The sequence below is a fragment of the Apteryx mantelli genome, unplaced genomic scaffold (assembly GCF_036417845.1).
Source record: "Apteryx mantelli isolate bAptMan1 unplaced genomic scaffold, bAptMan1.hap1 HAP1_SCAFFOLD_20, whole genome shotgun sequence".
In the NCBI taxonomy this organism is placed as follows: Eukaryota; Metazoa; Chordata; class Aves; order Apterygiformes; family Apterygidae; genus Apteryx; species Apteryx mantelli.
In genome coordinates this window covers 9,449,064-9,471,399 of record NW_027118553.1, presented here as the reverse complement: position 1 = coordinate 9,471,399, position 22,336 = coordinate 9,449,064, and the positions used below count along the sequence as shown (strand labels likewise).

Here is a 22,336-nt window from a genome sequence, read left to right as displayed (position 1 = left end):
TGGTGTCAAGACAGGTCCCAGGTCAAGCTGGGATCACGTCTTGGCAAATCAGGATCAGGTCCAATGACAGTAACTAGGGTCATACAAAGCCCCCTAATTGCAAGGCAGGTCCGTAGCGATGAGGTAGGTCTAAGGTAGAGCTAGAAAGTTAGGCTATGATTCGGAGTCCGGATCAACAGAGTCCATGGGCAGGAACAGGCATACCTGCAACACAGCTGCAGGCAAGCCCACCTGCAACGTAGCTCCAGATGGGACTGAAGGCCCAGGCCTGAGCTTAGATGGGGTTTCCTGGACACGTGTGTGGAGGCTCGTGGTGAGGCTGGTCAGGGCCATGAAGGCCTGTAATTGGCCACTGGGCCCTGACAACAGCCTGGCCAGGAGCAGCTCTGTGGAAAAGGTCCTGGGGGTCCTGGTGCACAGCCAAGTGAACGCCAGCCAGCAGTGTGCCCTGGCAGTGAGGAAGGCAACAGCTTCCTGGGCTGTGGGCGCAGGAACATGGCCAGGAGATTGAGGGAAGTGATCACCTGCCATCACTCAGTGCTCGCTAGACCACATCTAGAGTGCCACATCCAGTGTTGGGTCCCAAATAAATGCAAGACAGTGACCAGCTGGAGCCAATTCAGTAGAAGGCCTTCCGGATGCTCAGGCAGCTGTCGCACAAACTTCTGTTTCCATGGGACCAGCTGCTCCTGCCCCTCCAGCCAGGGCAGAAGGTGAGGAGACTGCATCTCATGACAGGCAAGTCCAACAGGGCCAAGAGGAATCATGTCCAGTGGCAGTCATTGCTGCAACAACAGGAGCAAAGGAGGCTCCTGGGAACCTCCAAGGTAAGAGGTGGACAGGAACCAGGAGGAAATATCAGTAGCTCTGCTCCCTTCAGCCCCTGACACGTGAGGCCCCTGTGCTTCTGGGAGATGTTGGGGGGCCCTCTCCCCTCAAGGTACAGAGCCTGGCATGTGAGGGGGACTCACCCTATCCCCAGGGCAAGTCTCCATGGCTGGGAGGAAATGCCAGGTGCTCAACCTCTTCTTCCCCAGTGACCATCGCAGGAGGCTGAAGGGACCAGCTCAGGTAAGCAGGATTCTCTAAACCTTAGAGAATCAGGGAACAGAGAGTCGTCTGCAGGGAGGTGAGGGGAATCCCATTTGTGGGATCTCTCCTGACTTTCGTCATGACTTTGGAAGAGGCCTGATGATTTCTCTGCCTCAGTTTCCTTTTCAAAGGAGCATGTCCCAGAGTTTGAGTGACCAGAGTTATGGGGAAAGCTGTATGCCAGGAAGCGTTTACAAAGTTTCCAGCAGCTCAGAAGTTTCAGTCTCCTTTGAGAGCCAATTCTGCACTGCTCACTCTCTGCAGTCCCTAGGGAGAGACCAGCTGCAGCAGAAGCCTTCAGAGACTCGTTAGTGCTTTAAACCTCAGGACACTCTGGAGAACAGGGGGCATTCAGCTGCTGCTGGGGACGCACCACAGGTGCTGCTGGAAGAAGACAGCAAGGGCAGAGCAATGCCTGAGTCCTGGGTGGTGGTTTGCAGAAAGCTGAGGGAAGAGAAGGACATGGTGGGGAAGAGGCAGAGCGTGACACCCCAACCTTGATCATCGTTACCAGGCATGATCAGCACAGAGGTCATCACCTCATCCTGAGGACTACAGGTTTGTGCTGTGTCTTCTGAGTCAGGTCTGTTTCTTTTTAGCTGCTGAGATTTTGCATGGTGGCATCTATGAGTGAAAAAGGTGATGAGCATATCCCTTCCTGGGAGTCTTCTCCTCCAGCTCCCTCTTCTCTCCACACATTTCTTCTGATGCCCTTGTTAGCTGAGCAGAGTCCTGGGGAGCTTGCCAGTCAGTGTGGAGTTATTTGTGCTTTTGCTGCCCCTGAGCCAGCCCAGAGCCTCATGAGCACAGCTGGCAGTGCTGAGGTCCTACTGCTGGGCTGTGCCACGAGGCAGCCCCAAAGCCTTCAGAAACCATTGCTGGGGAGGGAACTACACAAAGTGAATGATCTTCCCTGTCCTCTTCCCTCCTACCCTGCTCAAAAATCTCTCTTCCTCATATTGGCTGATTAGCTCAGGTGTCCATCTTCTCTCAGGTCTTTCTCACTTTCCTCTCTGAAGCTTGTGTGCAGGCTCTCTGGGAGTCCTCTCAGGCAGTCCTGCTGCGCAGTGCCGTGGATGTCAACTCCTGACCCATGCACTGTCAAAGGAAGCACACGGCCTCTCCCTTCCAAAAGAAGCGTTTCAAACAGCTGAGATCAGCCATTTGGTGCAGGGCCCATTCTCCTGCTTTGAGGAGAAAGGGCATCTGGCATGATGTGCTCACGTAAAGGGATTTTCTTGCCTGGTCGGGATTGTGGTTGCTATTTGGAATAACTTCAGGTGTAAGAGAGACACTGTCACAGTCTGAGTGAATGCTTTCTCTACTATACCTCCACTCCAAGAAGGAAATGAGCACCTCTGTGGGGCAGCTCACCTCTGTGGTTCTCCTAGGAGGCCCTTTGCTTTAAGATGTACTGTTTAACACTCTGGAAAAGCCATATACTACTCTTTCACTAGTCATGGAGGCCCTAAAGGGAACACAGATGCTGTCAGAGAAGTGCCAGAGTCCATGTTTTCTCTGACAGAAGCTTCCTGCACAATTCTTTTATACAAGAAAGAAAGAAAAAAACAAATGTTCTTTCTTGTAGGTTGTCTTGCTGGCAAAAGAAAAAAGGAGGGATCCGAGGTGCAACATGGAGAAAGGGGAATGGGACAATTGCACATCGCCTACGGAATTTCTCCTGCTGGGAATGGGGAATGTCCCCTCACTCCAGACACCACTCTTCCTTCTCTTGCTTATGATCTACTTGGTAACAATGGTTGGGAACTTCCTCATCATTGTGGGGGTGGTGGCAGACCGGCACCTGCACACCCCCATGTACTTCTTCCTCAGCAATCTCTCCTCCTTGGAGACCTGCTACAGCTCCACCATCCTGCCCCGGCTGCTGGCCAGCTTCCTGACTGGGGACAGCACCATCTCTGCTCAGGGTTGTATGTCTCAGTTCTATTTCTTTGCTTCTTTTGCCACTAGCGAGTATTACCTGCTGGCCATGATGTCCTATGATCAGTACTTGGCCATATGCCAGCCCCTGCTCTATGCCAACCTCATGACCTGGAAAGTCTCTCTACAGCTGGCAGCGGCATCTTGGCTAGTGGGCCTGGTGTTTTCTCTCATAATCACTGGCTTCTTATTGCATTTAAGGCTGTATAACACCAAGGAAATTGACCACTTCTGTGATCTTACCCCTTTGCTGGAGCTCTCCTGCAGTGACACTAGGGTCATCACACTAGTAGCTTCCTCAGTATATATCTATCCTCAGTATAGTCTTCCCCTTCCTCTTCACACTGGCCTCCTACATGTGCATCGTAGCTGCCATCCTGAGGATCACATCCAGTGTGGGCAGGCAGAAGGCCTTCTCCACCTGCTCCTCCCACCTCACTGTCATCTCTGTTTTCTATCGCATCCTCATCATTGTCTATACGCTATCCAGAACTCCCCAGCTGAGGCAGCTCAACAAAGTCTTCTCCTTTTTCTACACCGTCCTCACGCCCCTGGTCAATCCCCTCATCTACAGCCTGCGGAACAGGGAGGTCAGGGAAGCCCTGAGGAAAGCACTCAGGAAAGCTCTGGCCTGCACCCAGAGCTCATAGCAGTTGTACAGTCCTGTGTACAAAACACTGCTGGTTCTGCAAAGCAGTAAAGTCAGCGTGCGTAATAATGTGCTGCATAGCAGGTATCCCCTGACAAGAATATGTCACTGAGAATACCGGTGGGAAGCAGAAGGGAAGAGAGTATAGATTTCCTTCAGCAATTAAATGTATGGTTTAGAAGAGAATGTATGGTTTTAGAAGAGACCCAGGTCTTTGTTCTCAGGAGCATCAGTGCACAGGCTACCTCTTCATGCTGAGGACTGCAGGTTGGTGCTGCGTTTGCTGAGGCAAGTCTGGGTCTTGTTATTCAAGCTGCTGGGTCTTTTAACAGAAAAAAACAGGTAACTGAGACCAGAGTCTCAGTCCCGTCCTTTCCTGCATGTCTTCCCACCCCAGGTCGCTCCTTTCCCCAGGCACCCCCGAGTCCCTGGCAACTGGGGACAGATTGCCTGTGCCTGTCTCTTTTCTTCTTCTCCACTACCTCTGTCCTTCTCCCTTTCCCACAGTCCCATAGATTTTGTCTCAGACTCTCGGCTTTCTCACATTCCACTCTCCCCATCACCTACCTGTCACTACCACCTCCAGAAGCAATAGTCCATAGTTCATATAAGGTAGTAACTCCTGACCCATATTTGTCAATAGAAGTAACCAGCCTGTTGGGGAGTTGGGGCAAGGAGGAGGAAATCCCTTCCTCCTAAAGTGAGTGTTTCAGAGAGATGAGACCACTCTCCCTGTGCAGTGCCCACCCTTCTCTTTGGAGGGAGCAGGGTCTCTGCCATGGCATGTTTCACCCAATAAAAGCTTTCAAAGGGCTTTTTCAGTGACTGTGGTGTGTGTTTTCTCTGACACGTTTTCTCTTTCCTGAGAGCAGAGGATCTCTGTTCTTCATAACTAAACTGGGTCTTCCTGGGAATATGGTTGAGCATATGGAAGAAGGCTGTCTCAGTGTGAGCAAATGCACATTATAGTCTCATTGCATAGTGAGAAAGAGGCACCTCCACGGGGCAGTTCATTTCTGTGGTCAGAAGGGGCTCTTCTGGGATAAGTGGAGAGGCTGTCTGGAAGGAACCATTTTTCTATTCACCCACAGATCCAAAGTGAAGAGAAGAGTGCCATTCACAGATCCTTTCAAAAGTATAGACAGAAACATATGTTCTTTCTTTTTTGTAGTTGGGGAAATAGCAGACCAACAGTACTACATGGAGAAAGGGGAATGGGACAATCATATATCAGTGATGGAGCTTATCCTGCCGGGAATGGGGAATGTCCCCACACTCCAGACACCACTCTTCTTTCTCTCGCTCATCATCGATTTGGTGACCGTGGTCGGGAACATCCTCATCATAGTGGAAGGACTCCTTACTCTCACAGTGCACAGGAACCATGAAGGGAATGTGAAGGGAGCAAAAGAACATGGGTTTAATTTTTTTGCTGTCAGCAGTGTTCTCCCCAACTCTTCTTAAAAATAACTGCAGAATACATATCCTTTCTCACAGATCCCCTTCCTGGAAAGCGCAGAAGACAAAAATGCCATATGGAAAAAACAGAAAGGAACAATGGGACATCATCATGGGAGTTCCTCCTGCTGGGAGTGGGGAATGTCCCCTCACTCCAGACACCACTCTTCCTCCTCTCACTCATCATCTACTTGTTGACTGTAGTTGGGAACATCCTCATCGTTGCGCTGGTGGTGGCAGATCGGCATCTGCACACCCCCATGTACTTCTTCCTCAGCAATCTCTCCTCCTTGGAGACCTGCTACAGCTCCACCATCCTGCCCCGGCTGCTGGCCAGCTTCCTGACTGGGGACAGCACCATCTCTGCTCAGGGCTGTATTGTACAATTCTATTTTTTTGCCTCTTTTGTAGTTACCGAGTGTTACCTGCTGGCAGTCATGTCCTACGATCGGTACTTGGCCATATGCCAGCCCCTGCTCTATGCCAGCCTCATGACCTGGAAGGTCTCTCTACAGCTGGCAGCAGTGTCTTGGCTAGTGGGATTCCTCACCTCTACAGTAGTCATTCCTTTCTTATCCCATTTAAGGTTCTGTGGCCCCAGTGCAATTGACCACTTCTTCTGTGATTTTATCCCATTGCTAGAGGTTGCCTGCAGTGACACCAATGTGGTCAGACTGCTAGCTTCCACACTATCTCTCTTTAATCTAGTCTTCCCTTTCCTGTTCACCCTGGCCTCCTACGTGTGCATCATAGCAGCCATCCTGAGGATCCCGTCCAGCATGAGCAGGCAGAAGGCCTTCTCCACTTGCTCCTCTCATCTCACTGTTGTCATTATTTTCTATGGCACCCTCATCATTGTCTACCTGATGCCCAGAACCCCCCAGCTGAGGCAGCTCAACAAAGTCTTCTCCTTCTTCTACACTGTCTTCACGCCCCTGCTCAATCCCCTCATCTACAGCCTGCGGAACAGGGAGGTCAGGGAAGCCCTGAAAAAAACACTCAGGAAAGCTCTGGCCTGCACCCAGAGCTCATAGCAGTTGTACACTCCTGCGTACAAAACACCGCTGGTTCTGCAAAGTAGTAAAGTCAATGTGGAAAATAATATGCTGCGTACTAGATACCCCTTGAGAGGAACAGAGCACTGAGAATATTGGTGGAAAACAGAAGAGAAGGCAGTATAGATTTCCTTTAGCAATTAAATGTACGGTTGAGAAGAGACTGGGAATAATATTCCTTTCTTAGTGCTTCCTTTCCAGACAATAAATCGGTGTTGCTGTAGGTGGGAAATGTTGCAATGTTGTCATTTTCTTTTTCTGTAGTGAGAGGGAATTCATGTGGGGTGAAATCTGAGAGAACAGGGAGGGAGATCGGGACCAGCAGTACTTTCCTGACTGCCAGTTCCTCAGATGGCAGCAATCTCCCTCTGCTGTGAACATTTGCAGGGTAGAGGTCAGTGCCTCAGCTCACAGCCCTCATTACTCTTCTGTCCAATGGAAACACACATCCTGGTAGAGTTGCTCAAACACATGCTGGTGTCCCCTGTCATTTGTGATGGCCTTGAGTCTCCCAGACATCTGAGGATTCCTGGCAGATAGTGAGGGGAAACAGTGAAGGGACCTGCTGGGCCTGGTGCTGCAAGTGGATGCTCTAGGCAAACCTCAGGGCATCTGAAAGGGCCTCACTGTCATGCATGGACATGTGAGGTGCCCATGGAGCTCAGGGGAGAAGGTGGGAGGTGGCTCATTCACCACAGCTGGGGCACCAAGAAACTGTGAGACTGTGTCTCAACATGAAGGCACCAGAGGGTGGCCTGTGTGTTAGATGAGCAGCTGCATCTGCTGAGGGCATCAGCTGGTGCAAACACTTCTTCCTGAATTCTTCGAGAGTGTGAATGTCTCCCTGAGAGAGCCAGGCCAGCGTGGGGGAAGTGTGTATGGGGCCCAGCCCAACACAGAGTATAAAACCTGAACAACTACCAAAGGAATTTTGAAGGGAACAACGGGCCTGAGCTGCCTTCAACCCAGGTATTCCTGCCTGGCGACTGGGGATGCCTGGTGTTGTGACATGAGCGTAGTATAGAGACCGGGAATGGGGATCACACTGGTATTGGGATAGAACTGTATATTGCAACTGCTGTATTTTGCTGTATTTTGCACTTGTACTGTGATTCCAGCACATTGCTGTATCACTCTGCTAAATCAAAAATCCCGGGTAACATCACATATCTTCAAAGTGAACTTTTTTTTATTGAACGTTGCACTCTCTGTGTGTGGAATATCTAGAAGAACCTGATCAGAGAGTGTTGGACTCTGACACAAGAGAGGCCAAGTGAGCCTGGTCCTCCCCTCCCTGCGCTCCATCCATCCCAGCTGGCAAACGGCCTGAACCCCTGATACCAGGATTTTGGAGAGCTGACAAGCATCCTGGGTTCCTTGGAGAAGCCAGGCAAGAAGCAGCTATGGGATTACTGTGCTCTTCAAGGCCAGATCACACTGGCAGTAGAGCCTGGGGAACGGCCCCTGTATTGCCAAGCCGGAGGCCAGAGCCCCAGGAGCCCCAGGACTGTCCTGATGGCTGTGGGAGCTGCAGGTGCTCCCAGCCCCTGGAAGCTGTGCCACCTCGTTGCCTGCTGAGGGATGGGAGACCAAACCTGGGCTTTGAGGGTTGCAACTCTGGTCCCTTGTGTGTTTGAAGAGGGGGCAAATGATTTTCAGATGAGCCACAGGTTTGAAGTGCGAATGCCCCATGCAGAGCAGGCAGCCAGCCTGCAAGGGGGCAGGGGACCTCCTGGCCTCTCCAGGCACCTCCTGTCTGGTTATCAGCATGTTCGAGGAGGCTGGAGGAAGCTTTACCACCGTCTCTGTTCAGCCATGTACCTTCAGCCCCATCCTGGCTGTGCTGCATCGCTGCCAGCATCTCCCTGTGGCCCAGCTGTGGGGAGAAAGAGGGGAAGGATGCAGGCAGTTGTGTTTGCACGTGCGGCCCCTGAAGGGCAGGAAACCCTGGCTCTGTTTCTAAGGAGAGAGCACGGCTGGTCATGGCTGGGCTGAGCTCAGCCTGGAGCTGCTCTCTGCTTCTCAGCACTGAGCTCACTGCAGCTGTGTGGGCCTTGGAGCATCCTCGTGCCCCAGCTCTGCCCCAGGGGTCAGGAATAAATACTCCTCTGCTGCTGGAGGACCTCAGGGCTGGCTGTGCCACCCCAGCTCCCCCTCCCCACATCCTTGTGCTCTCTGTGTGTGTGTCCTGTCTGCTGCCAGCCTCACCCTCCAGCCCCATTGCTCACCTCTCTGCATGCCTGTGCACCTGGAGCCTGTCTGCGGGCTGGGAGCAGGCATTCGCCCCCCCATTCCATGGCCATCTCCATGATCCTCTGCCGGAGACTTGCCTTTCTGGCCCTGAGGGGAGCTGCTCCCTCCTGCCTGAGCCGCTCTCCTCAGAGTGGGCACCTGGGGGCCCTGGCCAGGACAGGGACATGGTCACCACGGGGACACCAACCATCACAATGGCCTTGAGGGCATGATGTCACCTCCATCACAAAGCCCTGGTGGTCACCAAGGAGACTCCCAAGACCATGTCCTGATAATCCCCCATGGGGACCCCCCATCATAGTGCCTTGCTACCCCCATGCAGATCCCCATCTCCGTGTCTTTGCCTCTCTGGGTCCAGTTCCCGAGCTCAGCTCAGAGCTGGTTTCTGGCAAAAAGGAAGAACCTTCCTCTCCCCAGCTCTGGGCTCCCCTGTGCCTTGCTGAGACCACTGCTCTCCTTGGCTCCTTGGCTCCCCCAGCACTCACAGCCCCTGGGAAGGTCCTCACAGATGTGCTGGCCCAGGCTCACCATGGGAGGGTCCGGTCTCGCAGGGCACCTCAGCAGAGGTCCTTGCGCACAGCCTGGGACAGCCCTAAGATGCAAAGGTGTGGCCAGGTGTGAGGAGCCCATGGTGGCAGCTGCTGGGGGCAGAAGAGCATTTGGGGTTGCAGCACAGCTGTTTGTCAATCCCTGGGACGGCCAGCAAGGCCATCCAGAGCCAGGATGTCCACACACAGCTCTCGGTTTGGCCTTCTACAGAGGCCAGGGAGGTGCTGCTGCACATAATGCCACAGCAGATGAGTTGAGACTCATGTCGCTGTTGCTCTGGAGGTGCCTGGGCAGCTGACCAGCCTGGGTAGAAACCCCATGTGGATGCAGGGCACCATCACAGGAAGCTCCCAGCAGTGGGTGGGGGTAGGACACTTTTGGGGGAAGCTCAAAGCAGGGAGGGGGAGCAGAGCACTCTCAGAGATGGTCACAACAGTGGCGGGTATCCAGGGCTGTTCTTCAGAGGGACCTTGACAGGACACTGGACCAGGGGCCCAGAGTTGTGGGGGTATCCATCCTTGGAGACAGACACACCTTGATGGCACCAGGCCCAGGGAAACCTGCTCTGTCAGCTCCACTTGCAGCAGGGGCTGGAACAGAGACCTCCAGAAGCCCCTTCCCACCCCAGCGGCTCTGTGACTCTGGGAACGGTTGAACGGGTTTCTCTGCAGCTCTCTCTAGCTTCACTGGCATTGCCCGCACTAGTCTTTCTCTTGAGATGGACCTGACCCAGTGAAACCCTGGGGGGAAAAGCTGTCCACACCCACCATGCTCACCCCAGACAGAGCTCACGTGTCCGGCTCCCTTTGATGGTCAGTCCCACCACACACTCCTTGCTCACCAGGTGTGGAAGGCCCCTGGCAAGGGAGAAGCTGCTGGTTTTGCTGGTTTTGCTGGGCAAGCATCCTCCTGCCCCTCTTCCTTCCTGGTCAATTCCACTTGCTCATCCTGTGGCACTCCCAGGGCTCTCTGCCCTGCTCCCACTTCCTGCTCCTTCTCAGGGCAGGGGCTGAGAGCTCTGCAGCACGTCCTGCTGGGTCCTTGTGTCCTGGAGGAGTTCCACTTGCATGAGCTCAGGTTTCCACCAGTTGGGGAACTGGTGTCTGCTGAAGACCTGAAAGGAGTGTGGGAGATTGGTGATGGGAGCTTCATTTCCAGCTGGGAAATGCCTCCCAGGAAGCTGGTGTGGTGGCCTTGCTGTCAGAACTGTGTCCCCACGAGTGTGGGGATCAGGTCATGGCTGAGCCGCAGGGGCTGTGATTTTGCCCTGCTCTGTGGTCTGGTCTCCCATGGTGGGGAGAGGCAGAAAGTCTGGCAGATGTGTCTGTCTCTGCTCTTCTACAAGTCTGACCAAGCAGCGTCTCCCTGTGCTTAATGCAGTCAGGGCACTGCTGGGGGAAGCTCACAACATTTGGGGGTCAGGGCATTACTGAGGGAAGATTACAGCTATGGGGTGGTGTCAAGGTGTCCTTGGGCTTGCAAGGTTTCCAGGGGGACACCAAGGGCATGAAGGTGCCAGGGAGTTTAGTGGTGTCACTGAAGTCCATGGGGAGGAGGCAGGCAGGTGTGCGGGTGTGTTAGGACCTGCAGTAAATGACAAAGTCCAGCCAGGAGCAGTGAGGGCCTGGATGGATGAAAGAGGGCGTGGAGGTCAAGGCGACTTGTCTGAGATCATGATTGTGAGGGCGTTTCCGTCGCAGTGGGAAGGCCCGTCCGTGAAGATGGCCAAGGCTTGTCTGCCCCTCACACTATCATCTTGTGCTGCTCATCCACACGGGCACCAAAGCCACTGCCCGGGGAGACCTGCAAAGCATCAAGCACAACTACCAGGCTCTGGGGGCGATGACTGGGGGATCTGGGACCCAGGTGGTTTTCTTTTCAATCTTGCTGGTGAGGGTGAAGGGCTTGAGGAGATCAGAACAGATCCTGTGGGTGAACAACTGGTTGCACAGCTGGTGTCAGCAAGAGGGCTTTGGTTTTATGACCATGGGGCCCTCTTTGCTTGGAAGACATTGGGTCAGGATGACCAAGCAGGGCTAGAGCATCTTTGCTGACAGCCTGGCAAACCTGGTAAAGGGAACGTTACACTGGGAATAAGAGGAGGGAGAGGATGACCAGGAGTCAAGCGAGGAGGTGGTGGACCAGGTTGGCAAGGAAAAGGTACAGGGTGGCATAAACAGTCAGGACCCTGTCATCCACAAACCAGCGCTGAAGGGGGCCCACCCCAAGCGGATCCTCATAAACAAGGACATGCCTACAGGAAAGCATTACAGGGGAAGCTCTCATAGCCTTCCTGAGAAAGGAGCATGGCTGGTGCCTCTCTGAAGTGCCCGGACACTAATGCATGCAGCATGGGGAGCCAACACGAGGCCTGAGAGGTCTGTGTGCTGCTGCAGAGTTATGATCTCATTGGGCTCCCAGAGATGTGGTGGGATCGCTCAGAGGACTGGAGTGCTGCGAGGGATGGACACAGGCTCTTTAGGAAGGACAGGCGGGCAAGGCGAGGAGGGGGAGTTGCCCTTCACGTGGGAGAGCAGCTTGAATGAAGGGAGCTCTGCTTGGGATGGACGATGAGCCAGTTGAGAGCTATGGGTCAGGACTAGTGGGCAGAGCAACATGGGTGGTGACTTTGCGCTGGGGGTCAACTACAGCCACCTGATCAGGAAAGAACAGCAGACGAGGCCTTCTTCAGACAACTGGAAGAAGCCTCACATTTGTAAGCCCTGGTCCTCATGAGTGGGGACCTTAACCACCCCAAGACTGGCTGAAGGGACAACACAACAGGGACAAGCCATCCAGGAGGATTCTGGAGTGCATTGACCACAACATCCTGACACAGGTGATCGAGGAGCTGATAAGGAAAGCAGATCTGCTGGCCATAAAACTCACAGGTGTGAGCTTTGTCTCCTTGAGAGACAAGCCAGAGGAGCCACCTCCAGCCCCAGGTGATCTGAGAGCAGGACTGCAGGTGGCCAGATGTCATGAAATCCAGCAGAAATGACCATCTCCAGCCTTGGGTGTGACAGAAAAGCAGGTTTGCTTGTTCTAGGAGGAAACTGCTTGGAAGCAGTTCTTCTAGTCATCACCCCTGCTAGAGCGAAGTAAAGCGCATTGGTGCCCATTGGCCTCCAAAGCAGTTGTGCATGTGCTGCCCCACCTGATGTGCTCACCTGGTTGCCCAGTTGTGATGTCATGCTCTCTGATGTCACAATTGCTGGTGACCACTGGAGGAGACGGTCATGCCCAGGCAGAGTCAGCTGTCTGCCTTCCCCTACCTTTCAAGTCAGGCTTGCCCTTTGGGGCTTCCTCACCTGCCAGGTGTATTTGGAGAAAACCCTACCTGACCTGAGACTGAAGGAGACTGCTTCATCTAGCCTCTGGTTTGGAAAGAAATCTGAAGAAACCAAAGTCCCCGTCAGCTGGAGACGTCAGCCCCTGTGAAAGTAGCTGTAAGTAGCACAGATGGCTGGAAAGGGGAAGTCTCAACATAAGATTTACCCATAGTTCTTTGAGATTGGAGGGCATTTTCATATTTTCAGCATGCTTGGAGGGTGAAATTCTGTTCCCAGTCCTCCTGGAACACATTCCCTGGAGCTGCAGTCTGGGGCAGCAGTGGTTTTCCTGTTGGAAACATCCCAATTTTTGCAGAAGAAATATCTCGCCTAGAAACCTAGAGTGGCTTCAGCTCTCACCCAGCAACATCTCTAAGCTGGCAGAGGAGGTGGCCTTGGATGGTATTTATAAATGATGGCCTCACTGCAGTCCTCCTCAGGTGCAGATAATCTCCCCAACCCCAGAACCCACTGCTTTGGGTCCTCACCATCTCTTGCAGCCTCCCCCACCTGCTACCTTCCCCTGGAAGATGCACATCAAATTCCTGAGCCTGGCACAGGCACACACGGCTGTGGGAGAGGAAAAATGCTGCCATTCAGCTACTCGGTGTGAATGGCAGTGTGGGAGCACACGGCTGTGTGCTTGTGGGGCAAATGCAGGTCTCCTGGGAAAGGCACCAGGACATGGCGGGTGCAGGAGACAAGAGCCCAGGTTGTTCCCTGTGTTGTATGGAGACACTGAGGAAGCTGCCCCATGGCCATTGTCCCAGACCAGCCCCTCACATCACCCCTTTCCAGCACTGGCTGCTCACCCCAGCTGTGGGGTGCTCCATGGCCGGCTCCATCCTCCTCCAGGTCTCCGTATCCGGACACAGGACAAAAGGCCAGCCTTGCACAGCCTCTCTTCTGCACCACACCCCGGCAGATCCCAGAGCATGGTGTCTGCTAAAACTCACGTGGGGCTCAGCCTGGGCTGGGCACGGGCTGGGTGCTCAGATCCCCCAGACTCTGCGGGATCATTTAATAGTAACTTAAAAATAACCCTGCCTGTTTCATGTCTGAGGTCTCTGGTGCCACCCCCTCCTCAATCCACTCCTGAACGGCTCCAGCACTGCCCTGGAGGAAGCTGGAGCTGCCTCAGGCCCCAGGGCAGTCTGGCAGCAGGAGGGTTTACATGGGCACGGCAGCAGCAGTGCCGGGAGCAGGGTGAGGAGCAGGGAAATGAGGGCAAAGACCCCTGCCCTCAGCTGCACAGCTGGGGCACTGGATGGGTGATGCCTGGTGTGGCCAGCCAGGCTCCAGGTTGGGGGTGGATGTCAGCTGGAGGGTAGGAGCACTGGGATTTTCATGGGTTTCAGTGCAGCTGTGACTGTGGGGAAGGCAAGAGGGCAGACCCAGGCACATGCAACTGCAAAGGCTGTGGGTGGAAAAGGCAGTGTGGGGCCAGTGAAGGCCCTCCCTCTCCTCCCCATGGGGAAGAGAGTCCCCAGGTGATGTTGGACTGTGCAACCCCAGGGCATTGGCAATGGCAGGAGATGTGTGTGGTTGTGCACTAGCTCCAGCCTGTGGTGTTTCACTGAGGGTGCAGGAATCACTCTCCAGTGCCCCTTCCCTGCACCTCCTGGCTCCCCACTGCCTTTCCTGAGACTGCAGAGCCCTCCTTTCCCCATGCGTGCCTGCATTTCGTGCTCCACCTTCTGGTCACTCCACTGTGGACCATCCCTCACTTTGTGTGGCTCCACTCATTACCCACCCCAGGCACACACCGTCCCCGGAGGTACCCTGAGCTCTCCTGGGGGCTCAGATTCCCCTCCAGAAGGATGGGCATCTCTCATCAGCACTGTCACCTGTGGGACAGCCTCAGGCAGGAAATTCAGAGACCATTCACCATCTGCAGCAGTCACTGACTGATGAGCTCCGAATCCAGCCCTCAGTCCCTAACAGATCACATGTAGACTCTGAGCTTGTCCCCCGCATCCCATGGAGGTCACAAGCAAAAGAACAGGCCCTTTTGTGGTGCAATCCCTTGGGCATAGTTTTGACTCCTCTCTGAAGAAAGGCCAGACTTCAGGCATGTCACAGGGAGACCTCTTTTTATTATGGAAATGTTATTCTGGAGGCCAGATCTGGCATAAGGTGCCCATTGCCTGATCCTGCCTGAGCTCACAGGAATGCAAAAGGAAGCACCATGTTACAAGCACTGAGGCCATATACACGCATGAGAGCACAGCAGGACAGTGTGGAAGTGAGGAGAGCAGCCCTGAAAAGAGAAAGTCCTGCTGCTGTTGGTGGACAAGTCTCCAGGAAAGTTGCAGCCCCCAAGTGAAGGCTGCAGTGAGGAAATGCCTGCTGTGGTAGCGCAGGTATGGTCCTGAGGAGCAGAGGGTCTGTCCCCACAGGTTGTGTCCAGACTCTCCTCCCCTCCACTCCTGCTCCACTGTGTGCATTGGAGCTCTGTAGAGGGAAGGGATCAGCCAAAGTGACAGCAGCCTGCTACCCTCTCCGAAGAGGGGTGTGAGATAATACCTTGACTGTGGCCAGGGGTGCTGAGGTCTCCTAGTGGCCATGGGACCCATGGTCTGGCGACGCCTGTACTCATCTGAGCCTGACTCTGTGCCCCTGAGCTCCCTTGGTGTCAGCACCAAAAGAGACACTGCAAAGGGAAACTCTCCTCATTGCACTGAAGGCATCCGAGGAGATCAGACTAGCGGGCTTGGAGGTTCTCCCATCTCTGCTGATGAAGGCGGAAGCCTGGCTTCCTGCTTCAACACAGTCTCTCGATCAGATTCAAATGAGAGATTCCTGAGGACAAGTGGCACAAAGCAAAATATTTAATTCTTTTAGGAAAATGTAACAGAGAAAAGTAAGTGAGAAAGAAAGACATGAGCAACACCTAGCTATGTTGCCAAATACCCTGGGAATGAGGAGCAGATGCACATGGGAGAGTTATTGGTGCTGACATTGTACCTACTGAACCAGTTTCCTCAGTGTGTCTTTGAGCTCCTTGTTCCTCATGCTGTAGATGAGGGGGTTCAGTGTTGGAGGCACCACTGAGTACAGAACAGTCACCACCAGATTCAGAGCTGGGGAGGAGAGGGAGGGGGGCTTCAGGGTGGCAAATATTACAGTGCTGACAAGCAGGGAGACCACAGCCAGGTGAGGGAGGCACATGGAAAAGGCTTTGTGCCGGCCCTGCTCAGAGGGAATCCTCAGCACAACTGTGAAGATCTGCACATAGGACAGCACAATGAAAATGAAACACCCAAAGGCTAAACAAGCACTAATCACAACTGCCCAAACCACCCTGAGGTAGGAGAATGAGCAGGAGAGCTTGAGGATCTGGGAAATTTCACAGAAAAACTGGTCCACTGTGTTGCCTTGGCAGAGTGGCATTGAAAATCTTTTAGCAGTGTGCAAAAGAGCAATGAAAAAACCACTGCCCCAGGCAGCTGCTGCCATTTTGACACAAGCTCTGCTGCCCATGATGGTCCCGTAGTGCAGGGGCTTGCAGATGGTGACAATGCGGTCATAGGCCATGACAGTGAGAAGAGAATACTCAGCCAAAAAGAAAAAGACAAGGAGAAAAAGCTGGACAACGCATCCCGAGTAGGAAATGGCTCTGGTATCCCACAGAGAATTGGCCATGGATTTGGGAACAATGACGGAGATGGTGCCAATATCGAGGAGGGAGAGATTGAGGAGGAAGAAGTACATGGGGGTGTGGAGGTGGTGGTCACAGGCTACGGCTGTGATGATGAGGCCATTGCCCAGGAGGGCAGCCAGGTAGATGCCCAGGAAGAGCGAGAAGTGCAAGAGCTGCAGCTCCCACGTGTCCGCAAATGCCAGGAGGAGGAACTCGGTGAGGGAGCTGCTGTTGGACATTTGCTCCTTTGGGGCACAGGGGAACTGTCCGAGGAAGAAGAGACATTGACAAGTTAGGACAGACTTCTCTGAGCAAAAATTTTTCATAACCTCCCCAAACACACACCCGTTACTTCTCCCCATCTCAACAGCAGTGTCATTGAGCTCCAACACTTCTCTTCCAGGTATCCCCTGCCTTGGCATTCCTGTTGAAAAGTCTCCTCCAGACATGTTCCCCAGCCCTGACCCACACAGCAGCCTCTCAATAGGAGAAAGTACCTGCCCTGCTGGGGATCTCTCCTCCCACACAGAGCTTCTCCCCTCAGCATCGTGGGGATCTCCACAGGCAGGCTGAGGGCTGACCTTCACAGGTGGCATAGTCACTGTTCCAGATACACAGCTCCCTGGGGCAGAGCAACCCTGCTCTGAAGTGCAGTCCATGCAGACATGCATACACACCCTGGTTTCACACCCCTGCAGCCATCCCTGGAAGAAAGGAGAGGGATGCCCTGTCCCTGTGATGGTGTGGCTAGGAATCCCTGCTCTGAAGCTTCTTCCCATCCTCCGCACTGGAGAAGTCGGGAGAGCAATCTTTAAAAAAAGAGTCTTGGGATGGACTGGGTTCAGAAGACCCCTCCAGGAACCACAGTAGTATTGCCCTGTAGCCAGAGACTTACTGTGCAAAAGGCTGTGAAGATTTCTCCCACAAGGAGCTCTCCTCTGTCTCACTCCACACTGCCTTTCACTTCTCTCTGCCTTCTCTCATCTCATGTCAGCAGCAGCAGGCAGTGCCCAGAGCCCTGCTGCTCTTTGCAGAGGAGCTGCTCCTGCACACAGCTGTCTCTGGGCAGTGCTGCCAGGTTGCCATGAGCTCCCTCTGTCCCTGAAGCCCGGCCCCGCTCAGGAGCAGGGGCCCAGCTGAAGGCATGAATTTTTCTGTCCCGTGTGCTACATCCTCCTGGGAAATGTTCCCTGAAGTAGACTGAAATAATCACCTATTGTCCTTTGCTAAAGACTGCAGAGAGACTGATTCCAACATTGCAGTTTATTTCATCAGAGGATGGCTATCTATGAAAGGTGGAAATGTCCCACTCTGGAAGCCCCGATTCTCATCTCTTAACAAGGCAGGATACCTAGAGGGGAAAAGAGGGGAGCTCATGGACACATGGTTCAGGTGTTGATTCACATCAGTCAATCTGGGCATCTCATGCCCGTTTAGAAGCCCCTGGGCTGGAGTGGGATTCAGATCCCTCCCGTGAACTCCACAAACTCACAGCAGGTGGGATTCCCCCTGCCAAAACTGAAGTGAGCACAACATAGAGGTCTGCCTGTGAGCTCCTTGTCTAAGCTGCCATTGTAATCACTGGAGATGGAGGGTGGGAGTCAGTTGCTCACACAAAAACACCTGGGGACAGTTGAAGAGATCGAAGTGCTCCCAGGCATGTGCCAGTGTCTGCTTGCTCTGATGTAGGAAGCATGAGACCCACATCCTCCTAGAGCATCAGGTGGGGGCCACGTGGGAAATTTCCTTGGCCATCAGAAATGACACTAGATGCCTGCTACAAGTAGGGCCCCACTCACTAGGAAGCTGAGATAGATGTAGATACCAATGCTACAAAGAGCTGTTGTAGTTCAGTGCAGACACTTGATCTAATGACACAGAAATAGGCTGGCAGGGCCATTTCAGATGCCTGGGGTGTCCAGCACAACCACATGTCTCTAGCAGATACAGCACGGCACCTACAGGAAAAAAATGCCCCTTTGGAGTGATTGCCGGGCAAGTACTGCAGGGCGTCTTGGGTTTTCTACATGTGTCCAAACAAATGAATCCCAATAATGCCTTTAGGCAAAGACCATCCCGTCTACTTCTTCAGTGGCACCTTGTCCTGCCTGGAGATTGGTTCAAGAAGTCTGCCACAGGTGAAACGGTGCTGCAAATTCAGCTCGGGCAGCCAAACCCTCTCCTGCCATTCCTGCTCAGCCCAGCTCTGTTTCTCCCTGGCCTTGGGCACTGCAGGGTTTGCTTTCTTAGTAGGAGCCTCCTTTCACCACTACATTGCCACCTGCTATCCATGCCGGCATGTCACCACGTGCAATCAAATCCTTTGCATATGTTGGGTCCTTGGTAACATATTTCCCTGTGACAAATCTTCAGTTGATGCCACAGCTGAGGTGCTGAAGCGAAAATGTATGCAAATATATGCAGCCTGGGGTGCAGACAGGAGCAAATGGAGATGCACAAGCTGTCACAGGAGTGCCACGTGGTTGGAATAACTGAGATGTGCTGGGACCACTCGCGTGACTGGGGTCCTTCACTGGCAGGGTGCAAGTTCTTCAGGAGAGACCACCAGGCAAGATGAGGAGGGGCATGCCCTATGTGTGAAGGGGTAGCTTGCATGTATGGAGCTCTTCCATGGCATGGACCAAGGGAGGCAGCTCTGAAGGGCAGAGGAGCTCAGGAAAGCCAGCAGATCATTAAGGACAGCACCTGTCAAGCACAAGAATCCTCCATAACAAACAGTTTGTAAAATCAGTAGACATCTCTGGACACCAGCTTGGCTAAACAGGGAACTCCCATGTGAGCTCCAGGGCAATCAGGCAGCATACGGAAAGGGGAAGAAGGGCGAGGCTGCAAAGGAGGAATTTAGAAATATTGTCCAGCAAAGTCGGGATGGTGTTAAGGAAGCCAAAACTCCCCTGGCATAGAGACACTTGCAGGGGATGTGAAGGACAGGAAGAAGAGCTGCTACTGCTTCAGTGACAGTAAAAGAATAAAGAAGGAAATGTGGTCTCACTGCTGAATGGGGCAGGGATTCTAGCAAAAGCGGATGTAGGTAGGTCTGGGGAAGTCAAGTCCTTCCTGGCTTCAGTCTTCACCCACAAGGTCTCCTCAGCTGTTGTGCCTAGAGTCAGGACTCCTGAAGAGAAAACCAACCCACAGCACCTTGAGTCTCTAGAACTCAACCCATAGAAGTCTATGGGATTGGATGGCTGGCATCCAAGGACATGCAGAGAGCTGGCTGCTGTGACAGCAAGGCTGCTCTCTGTCACCTTTGAAAGGTTGTGGAGATCAGGGGAGGTCCCAATGAGCAGAAGAAGGAATATGCTCTGCCCAACTTCGAAAAAGGCCCCAAGGACAAAGCAGGGAGCTGCAGGCCATTCAACCTCACTTTGGTGAGGAGAGTGTCATGGAGCGAGTCCTCTCCGATCACCATTCTGGGCACATGAAGACGGTGCCTGGAAACAGTCAGCATGGATTTACTGAAGGTAAATCATTCCTGACCCGCCTGATTGCCTTCTGTGATAAAAGACCTGCATTTGTGGAAGAGAAGAGAGTGAATGTCCAGTAGACATCCAGATGGGCAAAAAGATGGTTGGATGATGGAGGTCAGAGGGGTTTTCACAAACGGGTCATGCTTGACCAGGAAGACAGGTAAAGGCGGGGTATGCAGGGGTCTACCCCACATCCTGTCCTCTTTGAAAAGCTCTTCAGCAGGGCAGAACAACACGTGCATCAGGACAGGCAGAGACCTGACCGGCAGAGGAGTGACCCTGAGGAGAAGGCCCTGGATGTTACGAGGGGTGCCATATGAGCCAGTGGTGCATGCTCACCACAAATGAGGCCAGCTGCATACAGGACTGCGTTAGGAAGAGCATGGCCACCCAGGCAAGGGCAGTTCTTATTCCCCTCCACTCAGCACTGCTGTGGCCACATGTCTGCAACAGTGTGTCCCAGTGTGGTACGCCCAGTGCTGGAGGAATGGGGAGCAACTGGAGATGGTCCAGAGGAAGTCTGCCAAGATGGGGTTGGGGGCCTGAAGCACATGGCCTGTACGGAGAGGCTGAGGGACCTGGGCTGCTTTAGCCTGCTGAAGTGGAGGCTAAGGCCAATACAGTAGATGCTTGTGACTGCCTGTGACAGGGTGGTTTCAGAGATGACGGAGCTTTTCTTGGTAGTGGGAAGCAGCATGAGAAGGGGAAAGAGGCACAAAGTGCATCTTGAGAGGTTCACACTGCACTTCACGTAACAAGAATGTTGCTCATAGGGTAGTGCTGTGGTGCAACAAGACACCCAGAGGGACTCTGTGATCAGCCCCTTGCCTTTTGTTTCAAGGAACAGCAACAGGACAGAGGGATGTCAGTAAAGGTGGGGAGATCCTGCAGTGAGAGCAAGGTGGGGAAGCAGGTTGGGTGTCTACAGGCTGCAGGGAAACAGGTGCAGCTTTGGGACAGCGTAGGACAGTCTGTGGTGGAGATGACTGAGGGCAATGGCAAGGCTGAAAGCCTTCAACAGAACTGAGGTCTTTGTCCTCTTGGCTATGGCTGGTGTCTCTGCCACCAAGGCCTACGAGAAGATGACATTTCCTTAGAGCCATGTGGCCTTGCTGCCTCCTCAGCTCCACGGAGCCCAGGAGGTGCTGTATTGTTGTCCTGCACTTGGCATTGCGCTCCCTCCCCACCCTCACACTGCCCCCAAGAAGAGCCCTGAGCAAAGTGTGAGGGAAAGGATCACCCTACCCAGGGGCTGGCTGTGGGTCTTGGCCATTCTGCTTGATAACACACAGCAAGGTTGACTTGGCATCACAGCCACCTGCACATTGCCTTTGCCTACCTGCAATCAGGGCCTCCAACTTTCTGCTCTAATCAGCCCCTGGGGAGACTTTGTTGATAATGACCCTCAGTGGGACCCATTACCGCTCCCAGAAACTTGGGGATTTGCTTCTGACGTAAACTTCTTGAGAGGTTTCTTCAGTCTCCTCTCAGCATTGGAGGTTCATGGGCTCAGCACCAAAGACACCCGAGGGGTCATTAAGATGCAAAAACCCCTAAGGAGCCATGCCTCTCCCCATAATTTTCTTCAGTTTGTCCATCCTTGTGTGGCTAATTGGAGAGGTTTCAGGAGTGTTTTGAAAGAAGGCAGATTTCAATCAGCACCTGAAAAAGAAAGATGTCTGCTTCTTAAGCTTTCTTGATTCTTCGGTTTTCAAAATAAGTCATACCCACATTCTCCAATTCATACTGGCCGACAGTATCTCCTAATGAGGTCTGGACGTGTAGGAAAAGCACCATCCTCGAGGTCAGACATCCATGGGAATATTGCTCCCCACCTCCCCAGCCCTGACACTTCTCTCATCAGCCACTGGGGACTTAGATCAACTCTTGTTCAAATCGAACCTTTTGCCACTCAAGGCTGCAGCCGAATGTTACAGCTCATGTGCACCAATTCCCACCTGCTTTCCTTAGACAACTAGCTGCAAACAGGCACAGAAGGATTTGTCTTAATTGCCATCAAACACAAATAAACTTGATCCAGTGTCATAAGAAGTAAAATATACTCCTCAACTGTATGTCAAGTCCAAGGTGCCTCCAGTGAGGTCCACGGTCTACAAGGAATAACCTTCCTTGAACTGTTCTTCACAAATAGATAGGAAAGGCTGAATAGACACACAATGACGGAGTTGATTGAAGACACAATTAGACTCCTGAAAGAGGAGGCAAGTTTCAGACTCCCTGAAGCTTAAAGCAGCAACTGGAGAGTTGGGAGGTATCTGAACAATAAAGAGTAAGGGGAGGAGGAAGACTGGGAAACTATGGAAAGTGCATATGCCCATAGAGTCTGACAAACAGTTGACTTTAGAAATGATCAATTTAATCAGGGCATATGGAAATAGGTGAAAGATTAGTGAGGTTAAAACCACAGCATAACAGACAGAGCAGTAGTAATACAAGTTAAGGGGCAGTTAAACATTTCTTCTCCTGAGATTCAGGCACTTCCTCCAAATTTCCATTATGTCATCATGGGAAAACACTGACATTTTTTTAAAATTATTCAGTCATGTCAGCTGATGTAAATGTTTTCATTTATTTATTTTTTTAATGTTGAGAACAGTTCTTCACCTTTCCAGGCAGAGCTCAGGTGCCTAACCATAAACATTCAGTGGCACTCTGAGAGGCCCCGGTGTCTCTGAGGCACCTGCCTGGGCCTGGCAGCTCTCACAGGGGACCTGCAGGAGACCAGAGCGCCTCGAAGCCACAGATGGAGGCTGGGCAGAGGGGACCAGGGCACCTGCAATGGCACCAGCTGTCCATGACCTGTGACTGCATCCCAACCCAGTTCTGAAAATCACTTTCCTTTTCACACAGAA

The 22,336-nt window shown here is 53.0% G+C and overlaps 1 protein-coding gene across 1 annotated transcript; it reads left to right on the top strand.

Moving 5' to 3' along the window:
- The first annotated feature begins 5,217 nt into the window (after nucleotides 1-5,217).
- Nucleotides 5,218-6,174, top strand: LOC136996009 (olfactory receptor 5AP2-like). Its single transcript, XM_067317004.1, has one exon. It carries the CDS (start codon nucleotides 5,218-5,220, stop codon nucleotides 6,172-6,174), a length of 957 nt encoding a protein of 318 aa, XP_067173105.1.
- Nucleotides 6,175-22,336: the final 16,162 nt, after the last annotated feature.

Excerpts from the sequence above, each read along its gene's own strand:
- LOC136996009 (XM_067317004.1), top strand. The coding sequence starts at position 5,218 with ATGGAAAAAACAGAAAGGAACAATGGGACATCATCATGGGAGTTCCTC.